At 36.0% G+C, this 25,974-nt stretch overlaps 1 protein-coding gene across 2 annotated transcripts; it reads right to left on the minus strand.

Moving 5' to 3' along the window:
- Positions 1-1,635: 1,635 nt before the first annotated feature.
- LOC108200016 (oligouridylate-binding protein 1) lies at positions 1,636-8,856 on the minus strand. 2 transcript variants are annotated; one of them, XM_017368071.2, is made up of 12 exons: positions 8,580-8,856; positions 6,088-6,149; positions 5,586-5,688; positions 4,972-5,048; positions 4,837-4,898; positions 4,618-4,705; positions 4,422-4,497; positions 4,240-4,270; positions 3,933-4,049; positions 2,711-2,793; positions 2,296-2,469; positions 1,636-2,086 (listed from the first exon to the last, which is right to left on the minus strand). In XM_017368071.2, exons 1-12 carry the CDS (start codon positions 8,661-8,663, stop codon positions 1,832-1,834), a joined length of 1,212 nt encoding a protein of 403 aa, XP_017223560.1. In that variant the 5' UTR covers positions 8,664-8,856; the 3' UTR covers positions 1,636-1,831. The 2 variants fall into 2 exon arrangements, with proteins under 2 accessions (XP_017223560.1, XP_017223561.1); XM_017368072.2 differs by having other exon boundaries at positions 2,711-2,790; positions 8,580-8,853.
- Between the last annotated feature and the right edge of the window lie 17,118 nt (positions 8,857-25,974).

Consider the following 25,974-nt stretch of genomic DNA (forward strand, 5'->3'; position numbering starts at 1 on the left):
CAAAGACTGTGAATCCTAATGCAACAAAAAAAACATACCCCAATACAAAAACACCCGGAAATTGGTAGATACAATAATCAAAATTAAATCCTAATGCATAGAGAGATGTTCTTGAATAGTAATATAAATATAGAAAGCCCATTTCAGAAAGAACTGAGTTGTTCCGTTTTAAGTATAGAGGTCCAGGGTGAGAATTGAGTTTTTTCCGAAGTGTTTACGAGATTTTTGCGGGAGTCTTTAAAGAAAGGGGGAGGGATCTTAAATTTTTGCTATTTCTTTTTTCACGAAAAGCAAAGAATTCATTGAAATATTCGAACCAGCCAGGACATATTTTCGAACATTAGTCATACTCGGATTGTGAAATGAAAAAGGACACAAATGAATAATGATTTTGTTTCCAAATCACTTAATACATAAAATTTTTATATTCTTTAAACTAAAAAATATTATAATTATATTTCGAGTAATCCAACCTACATGAATATACCATATTTATGTCATATTTATAATCTCCGGTCAAATATTAATAAAGCAAATTATATGTTAATCCTGTTTTGTTTTTGTTTTTGTTTCTGTTTTTGCCGGAAAAATTATTAAACTCGGAGTGGACATCTTTCAGTCTGCAACTACGATCAGTTATTAAATAACCGTACCTCGCTAAACAGTGAGCTACCCTATTCGCCGACTGTTTAACAAATCTAAACATAATGTTTTTGTACATTAAACTTACGAGAATATTGTGACGTTCCTCTATCACCCGCCCTAAATAAGAGTTGCAGACAAAAAGAACTTCGAATTAATAGCCTGAACCACTTGCAAGCAATCAAATTCGACAACATCAGCTTCCCATGTTTCTTTCACTAAGCTTAAAGCTTCCCTAATCCCAATGACCTCAGCTAGTTCAGGACTAGGATTTCCTCTCTCGCACATTGATCGTGCTTCAAGAAGTGCTCCTTCATGGTTTCGGATTACTGAAGCATGGCTGAAACAGTTCAGATCTTCAAAAATGGTTGTGTCACTATTAACTTTAACATTATTACCACAAGAAGTTGCCGGTGTTCATTTTTGTCCTCATGGGTCATGTAACCCATAAAACAATCAAATGTGTTATCTTGAGCACTCTTCCACACCACTTTAGAGGAATCCAAACTGTGCCGGTTCCAGACTAGATCATTCCGACTCTTCCACAACATCCAGCAAACAATGGCGATAATACGAATCTCTTCTCTTCTTCGTTGTTGAAAAACTAAATGAAGCCAATCAGCAAATGAATAATAATCGCCACTAACTGAGAGAATGCTAAGTTTATCCCAACATGAGGCAGCAAAAGAACACCAAACGAGGGAATGCATAATCGTTCATCTGGACCATTTTTGCTCCAAGTATCGTTTCATTAATTCTTGTTAAATGTATACCCTTTCCGTCGGTATATATCAACTTTAATGCTCCACTCTATAACTTACTTTTACATTTTTATTTTCTGAAAAGAAAAAATACTGGGAGTATTAAAATGCAATCGAGCACTGGGGAAAAAAATGTCGGACGGAGGGAGTGCAAATTTTGATGTAAGCAAATCATCTTAATGGGAAGTACTTAAAGCAGAAATAAACCATAAGAGTAGAGAGACACTAGGGATACTTGCCAGCCCACACTCGTGGACGTGGTTGGTTTAAGCTTTGTTTAATTCATAATCCCGACGGAAAATATTAATCTACAACTGATGCACACCACTGGGGCATCCGAAATTTACCATAAGAAAATAGAAAAATTAAGACGCATCCTACATATTTTTAACATAAATCCTCTGCCAAAGAAGATGGCTCCATTAATATTACTGGAAGTACATAGGTGGCTGAGTAGAAGCAATGCCTGGGTACCCACCATCATACATAGCCTGACCAGCGGCACCCATACGCTGGACCTGTTGGTGCATCAGCGCTTGTGCACCACCCATCCTAGCTAAAGCGAGCTGCCTTTCATATGCGGCAAGATCAGCTGCTGAAAATCCCGAGGCAACTGCAGCACTTGGAGGGGGTAGAGGAGTGGAGCTAGCCCCAGGGGGTGTTGGCTTACTACCCCACGAGCACTGCATCATAATGAGGCCTCAATGAATTTTGCGTCGAAGCAGAAAAACAATCAAGGAAACACTTGAATGAATTGTATTTCGTTACAATGAAGAGCACAATAAAACCAACAATATGAAGAAACGACTGACTTATACCTAGACTGAATCACAATATATATGTTAAAACACAATCGCACACAGTCACCAAAAATCGGTATCAAGTAGGTTACCTTTATTGGTTTGCCAAAAAGTATCCTAGCATTCCCAATCTGAATAGCGCGAGCCGCTTCGGCATGGTTACTGTATCTCACAAAACCAAAACCTTTATCTCGTTGAACACGAACATCTTCAATTACTCCGGCATTAAATGCATGGAAATGCCTGTGAAGATCTACAGAAGTAACCTGCAAAGTGTGTTGTTTGTGAGAAACACTTCTGAAACAAGAAGTTTCCAAACACACAAACCCAAGAGAACAATCTCAAGACAGTTATCTAACCCAGTTGGTTAAAACAGAGTACTATCAGCTGCCTATATAAAAACACCTTTACATTATCTTGTATTACTGGAAAGACACCGGCAGTTGAATTAGACTTTTAAAGACAGGAACCTAAGACTTCATCCAAAATATCTTCATATTAACTAACCTCAGGACCAAGATTGCCAACATATACAGTTGTATACAGAGGATTATTCTCTGGGGCATCATCGATCTTCTCTTGACCATCTTCTGCACAAGAACAAAATGCTTCTGATCAAAGTTAATTCAACATACACTAAAACCAAGTAGAATACCATATAAATAGATCTAAGACTTAAATTTGACGTGGAGCAAAACATAAGAGAGTTGGTCAGCCCAGGCAGGCAGATGAGTAGTAATCATGAAATGCAAGATAGGGAGAACAATAAACAAAATCTATATATATATATGAAGGAATTGTGAGAGGAGAAAACTGCTTCCAATTCAACTCAAGTTAGACAACAGAGTTTCTGAAAACATCACATCAGCTGCAGGCGCCTCAGCTCATTTAAACTCAAACTCTTTTACGGGCTATTTCCACATGACATAGTGACATACCCTTGCATTATCATTAAAAATAGCAACCAGAGGATTGTTTTTTGAAGTTGAGTGTTGCCTAAATTCTTCTCATACATAAAAGCTCATGTAGAGAACAATAGGTTCTACATTAATTGTAGTCCACTAATCATCTGCAACTGGAAGAAGATGATGAAGAAGAAAATGATTTTATTTTAAATTCTTGTATGGATAGATCACAGATACTAGATGATCCATCTTCATATGAGCGCATGCTATAAGTAGTGAGGCGCCTACAAGTTTAGAACTATATATCAATAAGAGAACAACCTAATGACCCAAGCATCTCAAGTTTCATTCAATATAAGCGCATGCTATAAGCAGTGAAGCACCTAGAACTATATATCAATAATAGAAGAACCTAATGACCCAAGTATCTCAAGTTTCATTCAATAATCTACCATCCGTAGTATGATTTTTGTGTCTCCCCTCCCCATGAAACTCAGTTTTATTCTTCTTCAAACACAATGAATAATCAGGCCAAACTACACGACCAGTATTACAACCCAGAAGAATCTTTAGAGCCCTTCATTGGATCACTATAATAATGTTTATACTTTATAGGAAAATTTGTTCTATTTAGGTGGAAACTTCTGACCGAACCAGGTTAATCGTAGTGGCATATGCACAACCAGGTTAACTGTACTAGACAGTTATAAACACGTGAACAAGAAGGCAGATATATGAATACAGAAACAATACTTTATCAAGTATTTTGATTAGTCTAATTCAGGTGCTTCAGAATTTTGTAGCACTGTAGTTTATGAGCTCACCAGATGTTCCATTTGTTAGTTCAACGACACTCTTGGCATCTGAGTTCTGTTTGTCATCAGCTCCTGCACCCTTTGCAGCCCAGTTGCAACGAATCTGTCTGCTTCCAAGCCACTTACCTACAGTATTATACATTGCATAACAAGTCAAATTCATACTACATAAGCACCAATTCCAACTTGCGGTGCAGTTTTATTACTACATCTCATTTTGCTCTTTTCCTTTTCTCGTACAGATCGATTATTAAGGGAAGAATAATTTTCTACAAAAGCAGAATAAATTCAGACAAGAAGATGAATTGTTCCTCACCATTCAATTCATTTATTGCATTTTGAGCATCCTGGACACAAGATAATATCAACCAGTTACATCATGGAGGCAGTAGCTTAGATAGAGTAATCGAGACATCATAGCTCAAAGGGGAAGTATAACATATTATAACACAAGGATGTGAAAAGTGAGAAAAAACCCTAAAACACTAAACTCAATACCTGTTGATTCTGGAAAGAAACGAACCCAAATCCTCTTGAACGCCCAGTTTTCTGATCCCACATCACTCTTGCATCTCTGCAGCCATAAACCCAAGACGTTTTAAGATAATGTCATAGTTCCACTTAACTTTTCCTCCCAAAATTTTAAAAAACAAAATATTTATATACAGCTGGTAAAAGCACAAACTGAACTTACGAGCAACTACTATAAACAGAAAAGCAAGCAAATAGAGTGGCATCTGTGATTTCAGGGCTCAGATCACCCACAAAAATGTTGAAGTGACCTACACACCAAATGAAAAGGCAAACGTTGAACCATTTACCTCATTTGAAGATTATGAGGGAGGGAGGGAGAGAGAGAGGGAGGGAGAGAGAGAGAGAGAGAGAGGGAGGGAGGGAGGGAGGGAGGGGAGACCTGATGTGTCTGCTCTCTGAGTACTTGCGTATGCCCAGTTAACCTTGATAGGTTGTCCAAACCTGAGATTCAAACTTTAGAAAGCCGATAAAATATAATAATTAGGTCATTACAAATAATGTGCCTTTTACTCACAAGTGCCTTCCGTTGAGAGAAACAATGGCAAGAGCAGCTGATCTACGATCAAAGTAGTCCACAAAGCCATAGGATGACTGCTAATACAGAAACAATGACTGTTATGTTCAAGGTATAAAGCAAACAAGGCTAGTCAACCTTAATATTTGATATTCATCAAGTAGAAGGATAGAACAATATAGACCTGGGGTATTTTACTACTAGCTGCTACAAGATACCAGCATCTTCTCAAGTACGTTTTAAGAGCTTTGTAAATTTGCGCATAGAACATTTATTGATTCAAGCCTAAAAATAATCTTATGCAAAAGAACAAGAACATACACACAAACACACACACACCAAGTTTATGCTTTGCATATGTAGAAAACTGGTTTTACAAACCTCAACATGGTTTCATAAATGTTATAGCCTAAAACTTGAGAGGCCAAATACATGGAGTAGTAGAAAGGCAAAATTACAAGATAAAGTATTTAGCATTACTGATGGACAAGTATGGACAACAGAAGGAACTCAAGATTTATCAAAGTGAAATCATAATATGAATCAAACATTAACTGATTGGGATAGCAAGTAGACAGATACTTATCAAGAAAATGGGGTGAAGATGATATTACTTTTTCTTTACGAATAAGCTTGCAGCTTTCCAGGGGACCAGTGCTAGAAAAAACCTCTTGTAGAAGAGGTTCTGTGACTTGTGAGTGAACATTTCCAACATAACTGCACCATCCCACAATATACAAAGTATTAATATTTCTAAAAAAACCAAAGTTAATTATGGTTTAAAGACACACCAACTCCTGAAAAGTGCTAGATAACCATTGACATTAACCGATATACTTTATTTTTAGAAATACATAAAACCTTGGCAGGGCTAAAGAAAATAAGATAAAAGAGCATTAATACCCATTAAGGTGGAATATGAAAGATAAATGGCCTAATCTTTGCTTGTCATCAAATATTTAGCAAGACATAAATGGCAAAATTATTAAAATAGTTAAACAAAATAAAGTGGAAAACTTATCAACAATAAACAACCAAATAAAAGAAAAAAAAGACAAAGTAAACTGTTGTTTAAAATAAAAGAGAGAACAAGAAAGAAAAAATGAAAAGACTCACACACTGCGGCATGTACTTGGATCAAACCCAGGAGGCAAGTTACCACTCAATATAGGCTCTATCTGCAATTTGAAAGGGGAAGACAAGGTAAAATCAAATCCTAGACATGACCTGGTTATTGAAGTATCAGTAGAGCATTCAAAAGTATCAACTGCCCACCCAAGTGCCAAAAAGTATGACACCACAAGAAGTTGCTATGCAGAAAGAAATTTGAAAATTAAGTTCCTATTGATGACACCATAAACTCTATAGCATAACAAAAGCATTCAATAAAGTAATCAAACACAGGAAATGGAAAATATAAAGAAGGAAAATAAAAATAAGGCCTCACAGGCTCCCATTAATATATCCTGATAATACTTCTCTCTCGTATATGTCAAAACCATGACATGAACATCGTACGAAAACCATGTCCAAGAGTATAATTCTTATAAACTCATCAAGATAAAGATCGAATACTATCTTTTTTAGCTCACACTGAAGTAAAGGGGAGAATGGCACCTATATGTAACCCGATAGTAATCGATAACCACTTATTTGTAGTTCCCATATTAACAACAAAAAAAATTCAAAACACAAGTTACATCCAAAGTACAAATAAACAATCAACGAAAATTTATCCCGTGTTGGGTTTAAAAGATTAAAATGAAGCAAGTATACATTGAAGAAACATGAAGGAAATTAAAAATTAGGAGAAGAATGAATAAAGCTAGGTGCAAACACATGACGAGATATGCAGAAGATACAAGGTAAAACTGAAGGTTCATTTGCAATTGTGTTAATTATCGAAGTGGTCACTGAAGATCCGAGTATCGAGCTTCACTAATGTGCATGGTCAGAGGGATTGAAATCTAATCACTTCAATTGACAAAATTATTACTCCAGTAAGTAAAAATATGTTAATGGATGGATATTGCTAACACATGCAATGAATTTGGCATGGCGATGACATGGTATCCTAAAAAAATATCTATATAGCTACTTCCAAAACAAACTTATTTCTCAAGAAACTTGTCATATTATACATTTTAAGACCACATTAAATATTTTATTTTTAAAAATCTGATCCTTCTTACTTAGTGCTTCCGTCCCCCCCCCCCCCCCCCCCCCCCGCGCTCTCCAACTATACATCTATTACTCGTTTGAATCCAAGCCTCTATATATAAATATATATGCATATATGAAAACTATGTTCTAGTGTTCTCAAATGGAACACCTCCCGAAAATTGATTGTTACTACCCTAACACAACTAATTTCTTCACCTATAAAACTACTATGGTATAGCTGAACAGATCTCCTCATCCTACAACTTCCTAGTGATTTCGAGATAGTTCAGGTCAGATTATATGATAAATAACCACACTGATTATTCTACAAGAAAATCCCGATTTTAACTCTAAACTAGCTTCCATGGAAGTTCTATACAAACAAAAAACAAGCTTAAAAACAGAATCTGTATATATAAAATACATAGTTTCTATAAATTGAACAGACTGTTTCAATAATACATTCTTATAATGCAAGGAAATATAGTAAGAAAATCTGTGACACTCCCTCACTTCCACGTGTTAACAAATTCTGGATTGAAACCTTATACTCCCTTCGTCCCAATCAATTCTATACAATTTCCTTTTTGGGACGTCCCATCATTTATATACATTCCAAATATAGTAACTTTTAATAATATAAAATACTATTACACCCACTTCTTTCTTCCACCATCTCCATTATATAATAATATAAACACTATTACACCCACTATTTTCCTCCACTATCTCAAATTTATCATTAAATATAAATGGGTCCCACCACTTTACTCACTTTTCATCTCACTTTACTTACTTTTTACACTTTTTCTTGATCTCCGTGTCCAAAGCAAATGTATACAATCTACCGGGACGGAGGGAGTAGCATTTAATCATGTAAAAGTTAAGATATTTAATTAAGACCCTGTGTACCTGGGGAAAGTTCTTAATACACATCATCTCCGATGAGAATTTCACAGTTAACCCATTTGCAAATTGTCGGCACTGAACTTTATCTTAACTTGTAAAATGAAGAGGCTTAAAAGGGAATAAACATGTTCATAAATGTAGTTTAAATTCTATTCCATTTCATCCAACAGTCTTTATTATAGAAGTCTTGTGGCTTAGGGCTCTTCCGAAAGAAAAAAAATAGAAATCCCTCACACATAACTAGCTCGAAATTAGCAAAGCAAGGTGGGCATTTCAGCTTTCACAAATAACAAGCAACAAAAAATCGAGATAATTCCCATAAATTTCCTTGCAAACACTTAACATCAAATCAAGAAACTAACAAGAAATAATAAATAACATCTTAATCTTCACAGTATCAAACCTAGAGTCAAAAAAAATCAAATCTTTACAAAATAAAACACCCCGAAATGATCAAACAACATAATTCACCCCACAAAATCAATTAAAAATGACAAAAGATGCAATCTTTACAAAGAAAAGGAGAAAAAAAGGACCTGGGGTGGGGCTAAAAGGCCAGGATGATAAAGGGATTGTTGCATCAGAGCTTGCTGCTGCTTCAACCTCTGCTGATACTGCATCTTCCACTAATTAAATAAAATATAAAATTATAAATATAAAAATCAAAATTAAAAAAAGGGTTTTGTGGGGAAGAAGAAGGAGAAACAAAGAGGGAAAAAAGAAAGAAAAAAATGAAAAAGAAAAAAAGAAAAAAAAGGCCTCAAAGAGGGAAGAAAGGACTGGTGAAAATTGAGAAGATGATGATGTTTCTGTGTCTTTTAGATGATCGTTTGTGTTTTATATGGGCCGTCTATTCTTGATCCTCTACGGCAGGGTGTATAGTAGCTACTGTGCAGGTGGGTTGTCGTGGACCGTTGGATTTACGATGTTTTGTCATGTGTTTGGTTGTTGGTGTAGTGTCAATTCTATGTCAGACTTTTTTCCATTTTTTAACTCCTTTTTTTCCTCACATGCTTTATGTTGCTGGTTAACTAAATTTACGAATTAAATTATCATTTTAGAATAGATATGAAACGAATTATTACTTAAAATAAATATGAAATAAAAAATAAATTTATTTTTCAAAAGAACCTCAGCTTAACTAAAAAAATTTCATTAACCTTCCATTAATTTTAAATAATATTTTAATGATTTTTAATTATATTTTATTTTAATTAAAAATTTCGGTTGTATCAACAATATCTGATATTTTTGATAATTCATGACTCAACAAATATTTGCTCCCTCTCTTCAAATATTTAACTTTTGATTTTAGACATATAGTTTAAAAAGTATCGTTATTAATTTTTTTGAATCAAAAATATTAAATTTATAAAAGAAATTTATAAATAATAATTTTTATTATGTGAGGTTAATGCACTACAATGCATAATATCAATTATTTAAAAATAAATATATAATTATAACATATTTTAAATAATATTGAAATATTATAAAATAAAATTTATCAAAAATGAATGAGAGTAGCGAGTATAAATTCTTATTTAGTTATTATTTTCTTATAGTGATTGATGTGATTTCTAAAAGTATATTTTATATTTAGGAGTTGTTTGGCAACTGCTTAAAAGCCGGCTTCCAAGTTTATGAGTTAGAAGCACTTATTTCGTACTGTTTATGTAAAAAATCAAGAAGTATTTATAAAAAACTAGGAATCCTAGCTTTTGTTTCAGGGTTTCTACTTATTTACCAAACACTTTAATCACTTGTAAGTCTTAACTTGCTTCCAACTTCTACTCCACTTATTTATTTTAAGCAAGAAGCATTTATTTAAAACTCATCCAAACAGCCCCTTAACTTCAATAAAGAATTGAAAATGATTGGTTGTTTGGTTTGGCTTATAAGCCTAGCTCGTGGACTTAAAAATCAGAAATAAATCATCTGTAAACGAATTTATAAGTCAATTTCCGACTTGTAAGTCCGAATATGAGAAATAGAAAAGTCTAATTTATTTAGTGACTTATTTTTATTTTTGAAATTTGATTTTACAAATATATAGAGGACCATTTTAAAAGATAATACATATAATCTTTATTATATTAATAACTTTTGTAATCAATAAGTTGTAAATATTAAAAAATTTATTCAAGCACACAAAAATAAAAAATATTTTTCATTTATATTTAATTTCTCATTTATAAGCAATAAACAATAAGCACTTAAGTTACGCCAAAACGCGCTCATTATTTACATAAGAAATTTTTTGAAAAGAATGACTTATTTTTTAACACCATAACCCTTTATATATATTCATTTTTTTCTTAAAATTAGTTCGTACGTGTGAGATCTGTTGTACACGAAAATAAAGATCAATCACGCAGGTCAAGCCCATAAAAGAAGAACACAATGGGTTGATAGCTTCAAGACTGGGCCAAGCTTCAAGTGTTATACACGAAAATAAAGATCAATCACGCAGGTCAAGCCCATAAAAGAAGAACATAATGGGTAAAAAAGAACATAATGGGTTGATAGCTTCAAGACTGGGCCAAGCTTCAAGTTATCCTGACACAACAACAGGGCGCGCCAAATCTATTAAAATGTATAATCAGCCAAAGAAATCATTGTTTGAAGGATAGGAGGAGACACATTGTGCTTAGGGGGACGCCCTTAGGTGCATGTGAGTCCTACTGTTGGCTTATCGAAGACTCTACCTTGTAATCTGAGGAGTTGTTCACCTTGAGAGATAGAGAATAAAGACCAGAGGAGGTCTTGCTCTGTAGTCTAGCGAGTTGTCCTTGTCAGGGAGCTTGTGGAAGCTTCTCGAAGATATGCTGTTAGGCCGAATAAAATCACTATATTATTGTATATAGTGAACACAATCAAGACAAAACACACGAATAAGAGAATGAATTAACTAAACTCTTATTCACACAAAACACAGTAGCTTACAAATACTCTCTTAGTGATGTATAACTTATCACTAAGAGCTGCTGGGTTACAAGAATAATGTACTCGATATTCAAGTCATCTAGAGTAAACCCTAAGCTGTGTTTATACACACAATTACATGATATCTACTGATTGATTTACTAATAATCTGTTTCCTAAAATAATCCAATCAATAGTTATCCTTCTGTTGTCCTGATCTGCACAATCTTCCTTGATCTTTATCTTCCTTACTTATCCAGATCTTCTCCTAGAAATCAGCCGCCTGCAAACTCTGATCATAGCTAAACTCTGATCCAACTGGCAGTCGATAAACTCTGATTTCTGGTTAAACTCTGATCTTCATTTCTGCACACTAAACAACTTAGATACCTGTGACATCATCAAATATGTAACAATCTCCCCCAACTTGTACATTAGACAGAATGAACAAGTTACTTTATATATATACTGATGATGTCAAAAATAACTAAGGACAAATGCATGAACAATTAATTCACAGAACTAATTTCAACTTACAGAACCAGCAGTTACTACTTATCCAATCAGTCTATATCCATAGCTTTCTCTGACAAACTGATTTATCAGATCTTCCTCAATTTGCTTCAAAACTTGTATCATCTGGGCTTTAACTGTACTGAGTTCTTCAGTGTCTTCCCTAGTCTGGTATATAGCTGATCTCAAGGCATTTGCCTTGCTTCTCCTCATTGCTTCTCCCAGTTGAATCACCCTTGGTCTATCTGCATCATTATTGTACCCCAAGATTCTGGTATTAGCTATAGTCTCCATAACAGAGCTGTTTTTCTGCATTTCAATCTCAGAACCATCATCTTGAGATATCTTGGGAATGTACTCTTCATCAGGACTTATTCCATAGAATCTTCTCTTTTCAACAATAGTCCTTTTCATCAGATCAGACCATCTCTGGGTTGCTTCATTCTTTATCTCAAGCATATAGTAAATATGCTCAAGTTCCCTTAGAGATTTCAGCATTAAATCAGCTTCTGAAATTCTGTATACTCTGCCAGTGTTGAGAAAAATTGCTATCTTTTCTTTGTCACTCGTACTATCATGAGTATCAATCAGAATTTGTACAGATTCTACCTTGTCAAGATCTTTCTGAGTAACAACTTCTCCAACTTTATCAGTCAGAGGATATGGATCTCTGAAGGTAGTTGCTGAGCTGGTTTCCAACTTTTCTTTCCAGTGACCCAATCCAGTTGTGTCATAGGCTTCCTTTCATCTGGTTCCTTGAAGTCTAAGTCTGGTCAGCATTGAGCTTTCTGTATACAGACTAGTTCCAAGACTTCCAAATAAACTCTTCTTTTTGTTCTGATCTTGTGTTTTATCAGAGCTTGATTTCAGCCATGAGGCTTTTCTTTCCACAGACTCTGACTGATCAGATTTTGCCTTTGTTTCTTGAATCTTAACTTGAGAAATGTCAGAGGTTAAGTTTATGTCAGAAGCTGATTTGACCATCGTTTCTGAAGTCTTCTTTTTCCTGGTCAGTCCAACTTCTTCTTCTTCTGCAATTATACCAGACACATCAGATATTATCTTGGTAGCTTTGCTCAAACGTATCAGTCTTTGAGAAGGAACTTCTGATGCAATCTTGATAATTGACTTCTACTTTGATACAGGAACACCATCAACAGGTTTCTTCCCTTTATCCTTGGACTCAGTCTCAGTCTTTGCTTGAGACCTTGTTCTTGGTCTGTTTATGTCAGTGTAATTGATTTCTCCAATTACAATTCCCTTTTCTTTTGGTCTTGATTGTATTTGTAAGGAATTAGAGATTGGTTTCTCCTTATCAGACTTTAACTTGCTGATCTTCATCTTCTCAGCTGCTAATCTTTCTTCTTCCAGTCTGATAGCTTCAATGTCTACCCTTGGATTTTCCTTTTTCAAAAAATTTCCTTGCAACAGCTTCATCTATAGCTTGAAGAGATGGGGATTTATAGAACAAAGTTGTTTCTCTTCCTTTGAATTTCAGAGTTTTACAGAATTTCTGAGATTCTGGATCTCCAGCTTCAATCAATTTATCTGACTCAGAGATCAGATTTTCTCCTTTTTGTTCAATAGCTGGCATTATAGGCTCAATTACAGTCAATTCTCTTGAGATTGGCTTCATAGACTTTGATTCCCTGACTGCTTAAGTCAAACTTTGCTCCAGAACCTGCTTTGTTTCTTTGGATCTATCAGAGTTTCCACCCTTAGAGTTTCCACCCTTATCACTCCTTTGATTATTGCCAGATTTTTCTTTATCTTTGATCTGCAGTATGATCTGCTTTCCAGAATTTCCATCTCCACCTCCCTTTCCATCTCCATCTTTATCATCATCTGGGTTCTTCTTTTGCAATGGCTGATCAGATGAACATTTATCCTTGGAAATTTTCTCCCCCTTTTTGACATCAGCAGAGGTGAGAAACTGAACCAGCTGAGCCACAGAGGAGCTCAATTCTGCCAGAGTAGACTGCATAGATTTCTGAGTTGCTTCTATATTGGTGATTCTGGCTTCCAGAGAAGGAGGTTGAGCTTTGCACATACCCTGATGATATTGCACTTGACAGACCTTGATCTTAGCAGAGGATATTGGAGGCGCAGTGTCAGTATCCTTAACTGGAGAGACAGAATCCTTAACTGGAGAAGGATCAGAGATTGAAACTGGTGCTTGATCAAAGGTTGTTCCTGGAACAGATGTGACCTCTGTAGCATCATCATCATCATCATTAACAAAGATGCTGAGTGTATGAGAAGCCATAGCTTCTGTGGCTGCATCAGAATTTGCAGCACAAGAGATCTCCTGAGCAGGAGCTGCATCATGTTCTTCATTCTGAATCAGAGATTCTTGATTCAAGTTCAAGATGAGTTCTTCTTGAACTTCAGCTTTAACCAGAGTATCCTGATTAAGAGTTGGAGTTGCTGCTGAAAGATCATCTGATTTATGTGATAAATCAGGAGTAGTCTCTGACAAAGGAATGGCAGCTGTAGTACCAGGCTCCTCAAGTGGCATGGCAGAGATTGGTTCAACCAGTACAGGATCTGTAGCCTGTGGTTGATCAGAGAATGGAACCAAGGCCTGAAGAGTATCTTCTGATTGAGGTGGGTCAACAGTCAGATCAGTGATATTTGTGGCCTTTACCTCCTTTCTTGGGTTTTTGACTGGTGGAGGTGATGGAGGTGGTATATCTTCATCATCAGAGTCAGAGATATGCTGAAGATACTTCCTCTTCCTCTTGGGTTGAGGGGATGGGGAAGGTTGTGGTGAGGCCTTGGATGATATAAGAGTCCTCTTAGGAGAGGAAAGGTCAGATTTTACAACGGTCCCTTGTTGGGAAGAACTAGAGGTTGGCACATCCTGTGGAGTAGAGGATGAAGGTTGAGGGATATCCTCATCAGAGAATAGAGGACCATATTTCTCTGGTAAGGCCAGTTTCAACTTGTCCTGTACAGTGACAGGAATTGCAAATACTGGAAGTTGGGGTTTCTTGCTATCCTTTTTAATCAAATCAATGAATGCCCTTTTAGTGATTTTAAAAGTTAGCTCAGTATTATTTTCAGGCAATGGAACATCAGGAAAACAATAAGAGAATATCAACTGGCAGAATCTAGCATAATGTACTATATTCCTATTCTCCTTCCTCCGCTCACCAATAAATCTCAAAACAGGTGTTGCAATGTCAAATTTGAGATTGTGAATGAGAGAGTACCCGATTTGCTGGCTAAAGAGAGGAACAGCATCAAAATTGCTGCACTTGTTCCCGAAAGCTCTGGTAATGAAGTCATAGAAAAAACTCCATTCTTTACAGAGATTTGGGCGTTTGAGATCCCCCATTCTTTCTGTACTGCCAGAATAGCCGAAGAAGTTCATCATATCTCTCAGAGTCTGAGTGGAAACAGATGCATTGAACTTGCTGTGTTCTGGGAGATGAAGAGCTTTGCATATTGTCTCAGGAGATACAAAATACTCCTGACCCTCATACTAGCAAGTGAGAGATGGAGAGCCATGTTCACCGTCATCATTATAGTTTGCTGTTCTCCAGAAAGTGAGAACTTGAGCCAGAGAAATGGATTCCGGCTGAGTCAGAGCGTACATTAGCTCACTGTGAGCCAGGAAGTCTTGAATGAGATGAAACTCGCTTAGAGCTTCACCATTATCCAGGATAGCAGCATAGTTATTAGTTACAAACCGAGCGCCATCGAAATCAAAAGCACTGGTCGTCATTTTGCTGTAAAAAGAATGAAAAAGGGAGTGTTTTAGAAGTGTTTGATGAAATGGGTAAAAGAGAGTGGAGAGCAGAGAGAGAGAGATAGAGAGAGTAAAATGCGTGTGTAAATGTAAAAGATGAAAATCTTTTAACTGAGTATATATATGTATGCACGCGATCGACTGATGAAAAGATGATAGTGGGACACGTGGCAGTCCCTCAACGGTAAAAAAAATTGGTAGTGGAGCAGTGATTATTACTGTTGCGTGTAAACTTGTGTAACATAACAATTTCCGAGAAAACACAACAATCACCCGTGTTTTACTCCACTAAAGAATGCAAACAGATTTTTGTACCGTTTGAAAATAATATCTGATATTTACTGAAACAAATATTCATTTAATAAATTCTGAAGTCGATCAGAGATTGACTTGAACCAGAGTGTAAATAAATATCAGAGTATTCGACAATGACAAGATATATACACAAAATTTATCTGACGAGAGATGACATATCAAGAGTCTTCAGATAAGACAAATATTTATCCTCAGAGTGTACAAACATATATTTAAATTTAATCAATAATCACTCGAAGTCTTAAAATTTGTTAATCACAGATATGGAGTGTAAAGTGTGTGAATACACGAATCTAAGATTGACACAAAGATTGACAAAATTCTCAAGAATTTTAGAACGAACCAAATTATAAGAAAATTATTTAAACACTTCATTGACAACAAAGCCAACTATGGTATGGATCAGAGTTTAACATATGCTTCTCTTTATTGAATCATAGATGATCTTTAGAATGGAAACTTCTCAGGGCAAGTGAGTTATAACCATCATTAGATCAATTTTCCAGTGCCCAAAGTATTTCTCCAGTAATCAGAGAATGTGAAAGGTCCCCAAGAAAAATATTGCTTTTCTGATGCATATTGCTTAATACCAGCAATGCACTTGGATCTTTCCTGTTAGGTCCAATCAGACGTAGAAGGGGGGGGAGGGTTGAATACGTCTTAACCAATTTCTTCGATTTTAATTTAATTGCGGATAATTCTGTTTCAGTCCATGTTAAATCAATCGTAAATAAATAACTCCAGCAAGTCGGGGAATATTCTTGTATTAGAAATAATCCTCGGGTGCTACAAATTCCAACACAAGTGTCGGCTGCAGAGACTACAATCACTCTATTACAAACTCTCGATAAAAACGATATTCTAGATTAACTCTCGAGAATGTGTATAGTGTGTGCACTTACAAAGTGTGTAGTTGTTTTCAAATGAAAACATCAACCTCTATTTATAGGCTTTCCAACAACTAACCATGGTTAACGAGTTCGTCCTGGACGACTTGAGTTCGTCCTGGACGGATTCGATTTATAAAAATAAATCTAACTCCCAAGCATACTAGAGTTGGCGCCAATTACATATACATATACATATATGAATATGTATATGAGAGTTGCGCCAAAACAGTTGTATAAAGGAAAGTCAAAGTTTGCGCTTGGTCAAACTTTGCGCTTTCCAGGAGTAGGCTTCACTGTATCTTTAACTTAGAAGAATTCTTGCATTGAGACACTTGCGCTTTGGACACAGTTGGGGTCGCAACCTTTGACTTGGTCAAAGGTTGCGCTCCATCCCACTGTGTTGTCCTGTGACTTAGCCAATTTAGAGAATTGGCAAACTTGCGCCATTCTTCACTGAGAGGTCAAAGTCGCAAACTTTGACTAAGTCAAAGATTGCGCTTTGACCTTGGTTGCGCTTCTTCTTCACTGTATACAGTGGAGTACTTGGACAATTCTTGCCTTGGACTTCCACTTTGCACCATCATATATGTATATATATGTATATTATTAATTGTGTTAATTTAATTACCTGAAATATTTATATTCAGGTAATTCACAATTAATCTATATATATATATATATATATATATACATATACATATACATACCAATGAGTTCTTTTGGCATTCCATTCTGGAGTAGCTCGATTGACTTGATCAATTGATTCGTTGATCGAATCCACTGAATACTTTCGTACGTCCTGACGTCCTGTGCACTGGTCTGGTTCACGAACGACTCGAACTGAAATAATTTTTTGAATCCTTTGCTTGATAATATACTTGATCAGTCATTCCGGGTTAGGTGTTGCTTCGATAAATTTGATTATAAATAATCAAATTAAATATACTGGAATCTTCTGGTCTTTGATACTTGATCTTCAGGCAATCTTGATAGCAAAAACACATTGAACTTTATTCTTCACTGAGGCTTGAACATGTTAATGAACTTCTTTCAGTGGACGGATGCTCGTCTCAGATATCTTGATTGTCTTTGTCTGTTCGTATCGAATCTCCAACCTGTAGATTCCTATATTATACTTATGTATTGTTTCCTGTCTTTTGTTGTGTTGAGTTATCGTAATTACATTTACGTTACATTATGCTTTACATTTCCTAACACAAAATATCTAAGAACTCAAAGGAGTACTTTAGTTGGTTTTTGCTATTTTCTTTGTTTTTATTTTCTTTTCTGAATAGAAAAGGCATAATTTCGACTAATCCAGACTTAAGATTTAATGACTCTGTGCTCATATAGGGAATAAAGAAAATTCTACACTGATTACATATCTAAGATCTAAGAAGTAAGGCAGTCTAAGTGTCAGAGTAAGATCATGAAAGTTGTTAAATAAATTTCCACATCTGTAATGTCACAAATACCAGACTTTAGAATTATTTATGACTTAATTCAGGAATTTGCAACAAGTTCTTCACAGGAATGTCACTCAATTAGAGAAAAATCATGCAATCAGAGTTTGTCGAGTCAGAGTATAATCATCAGAGTTTATCATATCAGAACATAACCATCAGAGTTTAAATCAGAGAATATCCGAGTCAGTTATAACACATGCTTGTAACTGATAGTGATTACTGATATGTATTTAGATAACTAAGCAGAGTTTAGAGAGGACCAGAGATCATCCCTAGTTCATTTACAAGTCTTGTAAATGTTGCTTCAGCCAAAGGTTTGGTGAAGATATCTGCCAGCTGTTGATCTGTAGGGACAAAATGTAGTTCCACTGTCCCTTCCATTACATGTTCTCTGATGAAGTGATATCTGATGCTGATGTGCTTGGTCATTGAGTGCTGTACTGGATTTCCTATCATAGCAATAGCACTTTGGTTATCACAATAAATAGGAATTTGAGTTAAAGTTAACCCATAGTCCAACAGCTGATTTTTCATCCATAAAATCTGAGCACAACAGCTTCCTACAACAATATACTCTGCTTCTGCAGTGGATGTGGAGATTGATTTTTGTTTCTTACTGAACCAAGAAACTAGTCTGCCTCCAAGAAATTGGCAGCTTCCACTTGTGCTTTTTCTGTCTATTTTGCATCTTGCAAAATCTGCATCTGAGTAGCCAATTAGTGTAAAGTCTGATTCTCTAGGATACCAGAGTCCCATCTCAACTGTTCCCTTAAGATATTTGAAGATTCTTATAACTACTACCAGATGTGGTTCTCTTGGATCTGCTTGAAATCTTGCACAAAGATAGTAGCAAACATGATATCAGGTCTCCTTGCCGTGAGATATAGAAATGAGCCTATCATACCTCTGTAGTTAGTAATATCCATTGATGCTCCAGTGTCTTTATCTAACTTAGTGGCTGTTGCCATGGTAGTGGTGGCAGCTGAACTGTCCTGCATGCCAAATCTTTTAAGTAGGTTCCTGGTATATTTAGACTGATTAATGAAGATACCTCATCAGTCTGTTTGACTTGAAGTCCCAGAAAATAACTCATCTCTCCCATCATGCTCATCTGATATCTAGACTGCATAAGCTTTGAAAATCTTTCAAAGAGTTTAGAATTAGTGGAGCCAAAAATGATATCATCCATATAAACTTGAACTAAAAGCAGGTCTTTACCATGGTTGAGATAAAATAGAGTTTTGTCAATTGTACCTCTGGTGAATCCACTTTCTAAAAGAAATTGAGCCAGAGTTTCATACCATGCTTTTGGAGCTTGCTTTAGTCCATAGAGTGCCTTGTCAAGTCTGTAGACATAATCTTGAAATTTGGAGTCTACAAAACCTGGAGGTTGTTCAACATACACTTTTTCCTCCAGTTCCCCATTGAGAAATGCACTCTTCACATCCATCTGAAAAACTTTGAATTTCTTGTGAGCAGCATAGGCCAGAAAGATTCTGATTGCCTCTAGTCTTGCAACAGGTGCAAAGGTCTCATCATAATCAATTCCTTCTTGTTGAGAATATCCTTTGGCCACCAGTCTTGCTTTATTTCTGGTGATTATGCCCTCACTGTCAGTTTTGTTTCTGAACACCCATTTAGTACCAACTATAGATCTGTACTTGGGTCTTGGTACCAATGTTCAGACTTTATTCCTCTCAAATTCATTTAGCTCTTCTTGCATTGCTGTCACCCAGTCAGCATCTTGAAGAGCTTCCCCCACTTTCTTGGGTTCTGTCTTAGATAGAAATGAATGAAAAAGACATTCATTTACTGTTGCTGTTCTAGTTTGCACTCCTGCATCTGGATCTCCAATAATCAAATCTGGTGTATGAGACTTTGTCCACTTTCTTGCATGTGGCAGTTGACTTCTGGAATTTGATTCTCCCCCATAATCCATGCTATTTCCATTATCATTCTAATTCTCTGATGCTTCTCCCCCATGATTCATGCTGTCTTCATGAGTATTCTGATGTGCTGATGCTCCCCCTGAAGATGTGCTCTCATTATTTTCTGATAGTGATCTCTCAGAGTTTGATGAATCTGCATCAGAGTTTGTGTTGTCTGATAATATCTCATCATTTTCTTCCAAATGTTCATTGTCATAGTGCTCCCCCTCAACATGTGCATGAGGTTGATGATTTGGAATAACAGGCTTTGACATAAATTCAGAATCAGAGCTTATCAGATCAGAGAATGCTTCTTCATCTTCAAATTTCAGCTGGTCATGTTCATCATAATCTTCCAAGCCAGTTATCTTCTTGTCATCAAAAGATACATGAATAGATTCCATGACCACTCTTGTTCTCAGATTATAAACTCTGAAAGCCTTTGTTGACAGTGGATAGCCAACAAAAATTCCTTCATCAGCTTTTAAGTCAAATTTGGTCAGCTGTTCAGGATGACTTTTGAGCACAAAACATTTACAACCAAATATATGAAAGTATTTCAGATTTGGTTTTCTGCCTTTAACCATTTCAAATGGTGTTTTCCCATGCTTGTTTATCAGAGTTGCATTCTGTGTGAAGCAAGCAGTTTGCACAGCTTCAGCACAAAAATAAGTTGGCAATTTTGCTTCCACCTGCATGGTTATTGCAGCTTCTATTAGAGTCCTATTCTTTCTTTCCATTACACCATTCTGCTGAGGTGTTCCAGGTGCTGAAAATTCTTGTTCAGTTCCATTTGTCTTACAGAACTCTTCCATTTTAGAATTCTTGAACTCAGTGCCATTATCACTCCTGATGATCTTTACTGCATCTTTAGAACCATTATCCAGTTGTTTGACATGTTCAACCAGAAGAGATGATGTCTCATCTTTGCTGTGAAGAAAGTATACCCAAGTGTATCTGGTATATTCATCAACAATGACCAGAGTAAATCTTTTCTTTGCAATGGACATGACATTCACTGGTCCAAATAGATCAACATGTAGTAAGTGATAAAGCTCAAGAATTGAGGACTCAGTTTTACTTTTGAATGAGGATTTTCTCTGTTTTGCCTTTTGACAGGAATCACAGAGGCCATCTAGTGTAAATACTGATTTAGGCAGTCCTCTTACAAGATCTTTCTTCACCAACTCATTTATTTTGTTGAAGTTCAGGTGAGAAAGTTTCTTGTGCCAATTCCAGCTATCTTCAATACTAGCTCTACCTAGTAGACAAATTGCAGAGTTATCAGAGTTTAAGGATAGCTTGGCTTCATAGATATTATCATGTCTGTATCCTTTCAGAACAATTTTTCCAGTGCTTTTACTAACAACTTCACAGTGTTCTTTAAAGAAGTTGAAATGATATCCTCTGTCACAGATTTGACTTATAATTAGCAGATTGTGCTTAAGTCCTGAGACCAGAGCTACAGTTTCAATGATGACATTTCCAAGATTGATGTTGCCATATCCCAAAGTTTTCCCTATGTTGCCATCTCCATAAGAAACATTTGGGCCAGCCTTCTCCACAAATTATGATAGCAGGGCTTTATTTCCTGTCATATGTCCTGAGCATCCACTGTCCAGAACTAGGATGTTCTTCCTGTTGCCCTGCAATCACACAAACCACTAATGGTTAGTGTTAGGAATCAATAATTTTTGATGATAACATAAACATTTTGTAACATGTCTTACTTAGTATCTTCATCAAATTTCAGTTGTAATTGTTATATTTCTTGTCTTTGGGAATTATCAACGGATGGGTAGAATAGGATGGCTAATTGTAAATATCCAATGCCATGTAATTTTATCTAAGTGAAGGATATTCAACTGATGAGATGTAACTATTCAACTGATGAAGACTGGATCATGTTTCAACTGATGAAAACCAAGCATTCAACTGAAGACAAAGTATTCAACTGATGATGCTAAGGAATTCAACTGATGAGACTGGAACAGCATTCAACTGATGAAGTTTGTAATTAGTTCAACTGATGAGCCTAGCGCAACATTCAACTGATGAAGTCAAGAGCAGTTGAAAGTAACCAGAACTTTCAACTGATGAAGCAAAAAGCAGTTGAAAGTGACTAGAGTTTAAGTCTGACAAATCACATGGATCGAAAATCAGATGGATCGAATTACACTAAAATGGACATGGAAGCCTGATTAGGAAAATAAAGAAGAAGCAGAAACATTCTTATCTCATGCAATGCAATCTGGATCAAATCAAGATGATGGTCAAAGATGAAGACATCTCAGAAAGCATGCATAAGACAAAGATGTGCAGCATTGTTTTTAGATTAGTGTGCATTTTGTAATCTAGCTAAAAGCTTTGTAAAACTTGGAGTATATAACCAAGTTAGAAGCATCAGTTGAACTTGTTCGAATTACTTGAGAGAAAATCTGAGAGTTAGAATTTGTTCAAGTGATGAACCAGCAGCTGTGCGAATTGTAATCAATCCACAGATTCTTCTATATAAAATCTCACGGGTGGATCATTCAATCCACCCGTATTTTTAATACTTGGTGTTTTCTGTTTTATTGTTTTAAAGTGTATGTTCTTGAATCTTTTAAATTTGTAAAAGATTGTATTCAACCCCCCCTTCTACAATCTTTCTTATAGTTGGTGTAAAATAACAATTGGTATCAGAGCCAGGTTCCCAACAAACAGGGAAAAAGATCAACACTGCTAAAGAAAGATGGGTAAGAAGGATGCTGGAGTGAAGATTCCTGTTCTTGACAAGGACAACTACTTTCACTGGAAAGTGAGAATGCATTTGCATTTGTTGTCCATTGATGAAAGCTATGTGAACTGCATTGAGAAAGGACCTCATGTTCCAATGAAGGTCTGCACAAGCATGGGAGCTGATGGTGAAGATATGGTAGGTAAAATGATTCCAAAACCTAGCCATGAGTATTCTCAAGAAGATACTGAAGAAGTGCACAAGGACAAGAAAACCATGAACCTTCTGTTCAATGGTTTGGATCAAGAAATGATTGATAGTGTTATCAGCTGCACAAGTGCAAAAGAAGTTTGGGACACCATCAGGACCATCTGTGAAGGGAATGAGCAAGTAAGAGAAAACAAAATGCAGCTTATGATTCAACAATATGAGTCATTTCATTTCAAGTCTGGTAAAGGTTTGAGTGACACATCTAACAGATTTCAAAAACTGTGAAATGGTCTAAAACTTTTTGGAAGAGTATATCAAGTTAAGGATTCAAATTTGAAATTCTTAAGAGCTCTTTCCAAAGAATGGAAACCTATGACAGTCTCTCTCAGAAACACACAAGAATTCAAAGACTATACTCTTGAGAGACTGTATGGAACCTTGAAGACTTATGAGCTTGAAATGGAACAAGATGAAGAGATTGAGAAAAGCCAAAAGAAAGGGCATTCATCTGTGGCTCTAGTTGCATCTCTTGATGATGCTGTCAAGGACAAGGGAAACTCTCAAGTTGAAGAAACTGAGAAGTTGGTCAAAGAAGAGAGCTCAGAGTCAAGCAAAGGAAAAGGAAAAGAGAAAGATGTAGCTGATTCTAGTGAAGAAAGTGATGGAATTGATGAGCACCTAGCCTTCATGTCAAGAAGATTCTCCAAACTGAAATTCAAAAAGAATTTCAATTCTGCAAAATCATTTAAAGGCAATCCCAAGTCTGATAGAAGCATGGTTGACATATCAAAATTCAAGTGCTTCAACTGTGGGAATGCAGGTCACTTTGCAAATGAGTGCAGAAAGCCTAAAGTTGAGAATAGGTCAAGTGAAAACATTGACTATAAAAAGAAATATTATGAACTTCTCAAACAAAAGGAAAGAGCATTCATCACAAAGGATGATTGGGCAGCTGGGGATGATTCTGATGAAGAGGAGGAGTTTGTCAATCTAGCTCTAATGGACAACTCCACAGATCAAGAAGAAAACACTGGAAGCAGTAGTCAGGTATTCACTATAAACTTAGTTGAGTTAACTAAAGATGAATGCAATGCTACCATAAATGAAATGTCTACAGAATTGTATCATTTGCATGTTTCTTTAAAATCTCTCACTAAGGAAAATAGTAGGATTAAGGAGGCTAACACCTTTCTTAGTGACAAAAACAGTGCTTTAGAAGCTCAATTTATTGAGTTTGAGAAACTGAAAATTGAGTGTCAGACAGCCAAAGATGATCTCTTGGTTGTTCTGAAAAGAGAAGAGATCATAAGAAAACAGCTTGATAAGGAACAAAAGATTATTGCTAAATGGAAATCTGGGAGAGATGTTTCCACTAATATCATCAACATGCAAGGTAGAGAAACCTTTGTGGAGAATGAATGGAAAAGGAATAAGAAAGTTCTTGAGATTTCTGAGATCAGCTTAAGTGATGAGAATACTGATGATGATCATCAGTTGAAAAGTAAAGCCTCAACTGATGAAAGTCATCAGTTGAACAAAAACTCATCAGTTGACAAGAAAGTTCTCAAGAAACTTAATAAGAAATATGGTCATGTTAAAAAGAACTTTGTTAAAGGTGAGAATGATTCTTCTGAGACTAGTGAGAGTGTTAACAACACTCATAAGACCAAGAAGAAGTTGGATGCTAGTGAGCCTAAATCAGAAGAGACTAAAAAGAAGAAAGGAAATAGAAATGGTAAAATTGGAGTCAATAAGCACACTAATTACACACCCAATGCCAGTGCCCCTAAGAAAACTTGCAGTAAATGTGGTAGTGTAAATCACTTATCTGCTAATTGTAAAACTGTGATTGCTCATAAGTTATCATTGCCTATTCCTATGCCATATGTTCCTCACATGAACTTATCTGCTATAAACATGATGCCTGGTTTACTGCCTCATAATCCATATTCTCAGCCTAGCATGCCATATATGTTCAATCCATATTTCAATGCGTTTAACATGCCTCAATTCCATTCAAATTTGCATGGTATGAACAATGTATGCATGCCTCAAATGCCTGTGTTTAAAAACAATGTTGATGTTCCAATCTCTCCACCGAAACCAAAGATTGAACCAGTTCAATCCAAGGGAAAAGTTGAGAATGAGGGAAAAGCTGTTAAGACTAACAAATCTGGACCCAAAGCAATTTGGGTACCAAAATCAACTTGATCTATTTGTGAAATGTGTGTAGGGAAACCATAAGAAGAATTTGTGGTACTTGGATAGTGGATGCTCCAGGCACATGACTGGTGCTTCTTCCCTGCTCATAAAGTTTGTAGAGAAAGCTGGCCCTAGCATTACCTTTGGAGATGACAGCAAAGGATATACTATGGGATATGGCTTGATTGCAAAAGAGAATGTCATCATTGATGAAGTTGCATTGGTGTCTGGTCTTAAGCACAACTTGCTTAGCATCAGTCAACTTTGTGACAAAGGATACAAAGTAAATTTCACTCCTGCAGCCTGTGTTGTCACCAAAGGAGATGACAACAATGTGGTACTAATTGGACAAAGAAAAGGAAATGTGTATGTAGCTGACTTCAACTCTGTAAAGTTTGAATCTATCACTTGCTTTCTCAGTAAAGCAAGCTCAGATGACAGTTGGCTATGGCACAAAAGGTTGTCTCATTTAAATTTCAAGACTTTGAATGAGTTAGTCAAGAAGGATTTGGTGAGAGGTATACCAAAGCTGGAATTCTCCAAAGATGGTTTGTGTGGAGCTTGTCAGCAAGGAAAGCAAAAGAGAAGCTCTTTCAAAAGCAAATCTCTTTCATCAATTGTGAAACCTCTTCAGCTCTTGTATATGGATTTATTTGGACCAGTCAACATAATGTCCATTTCAAAGTAAAAATATTGCCTAGTGATTGTTGATGATTTTTCAAAATTTACTTGGACTTTCTTCCTGCATTCTAAGGATGAAGCGGAGAAAATCATTATCAATCATATCAAGGCATTAGACAACAATCCAGATATCAAAGTTGGAAGGATAAGGAGTGACAATGGAACAGAATTCAAGAATTCTGTGATGAAAGAATTTTGTGAAGAGAAGGGAATTATTCATGAGTTCTCTGCACCAAGAACTCCACAACAAAATGGTGTGGTTGAAAGGAAGAATAGAACTCTCATTGAGGCTGCAAGAACCATGATTAATGAAGCTCAACTTCCAACC

This window comes from Daucus carota, chromosome 8 (assembly GCF_001625215.2).
Source record: "Daucus carota subsp. sativus chromosome 8, DH1 v3.0, whole genome shotgun sequence".
In the NCBI taxonomy this organism is placed as follows: Eukaryota; Viridiplantae; Streptophyta; class Magnoliopsida; order Apiales; family Apiaceae; genus Daucus; species Daucus carota.

Excerpts from the sequence above, each read along its gene's own strand:
- LOC108200016 (XM_017368071.2), bottom strand. The coding sequence starts at position 8,663 with ATGCAGTATCAGCAGAGGTTGAAGCAGCAGCAAGCTCTGATGCAACAA. Across the intron at positions 5,049-5,585 it reads AGCTTATTCGTAAAGAAAAA|TCATCCTATGGCTTTGTGGA; the intron begins GTAATATCATCT and ends CTGTATTAGCAG. Across the intron at positions 4,050-4,239 it reads TGCAATAAATGAATTGAATG|GTAAGTGGCTTGGAAGCAGA; the intron begins GTGAGGAACAAT and ends ATAATACTGTAG.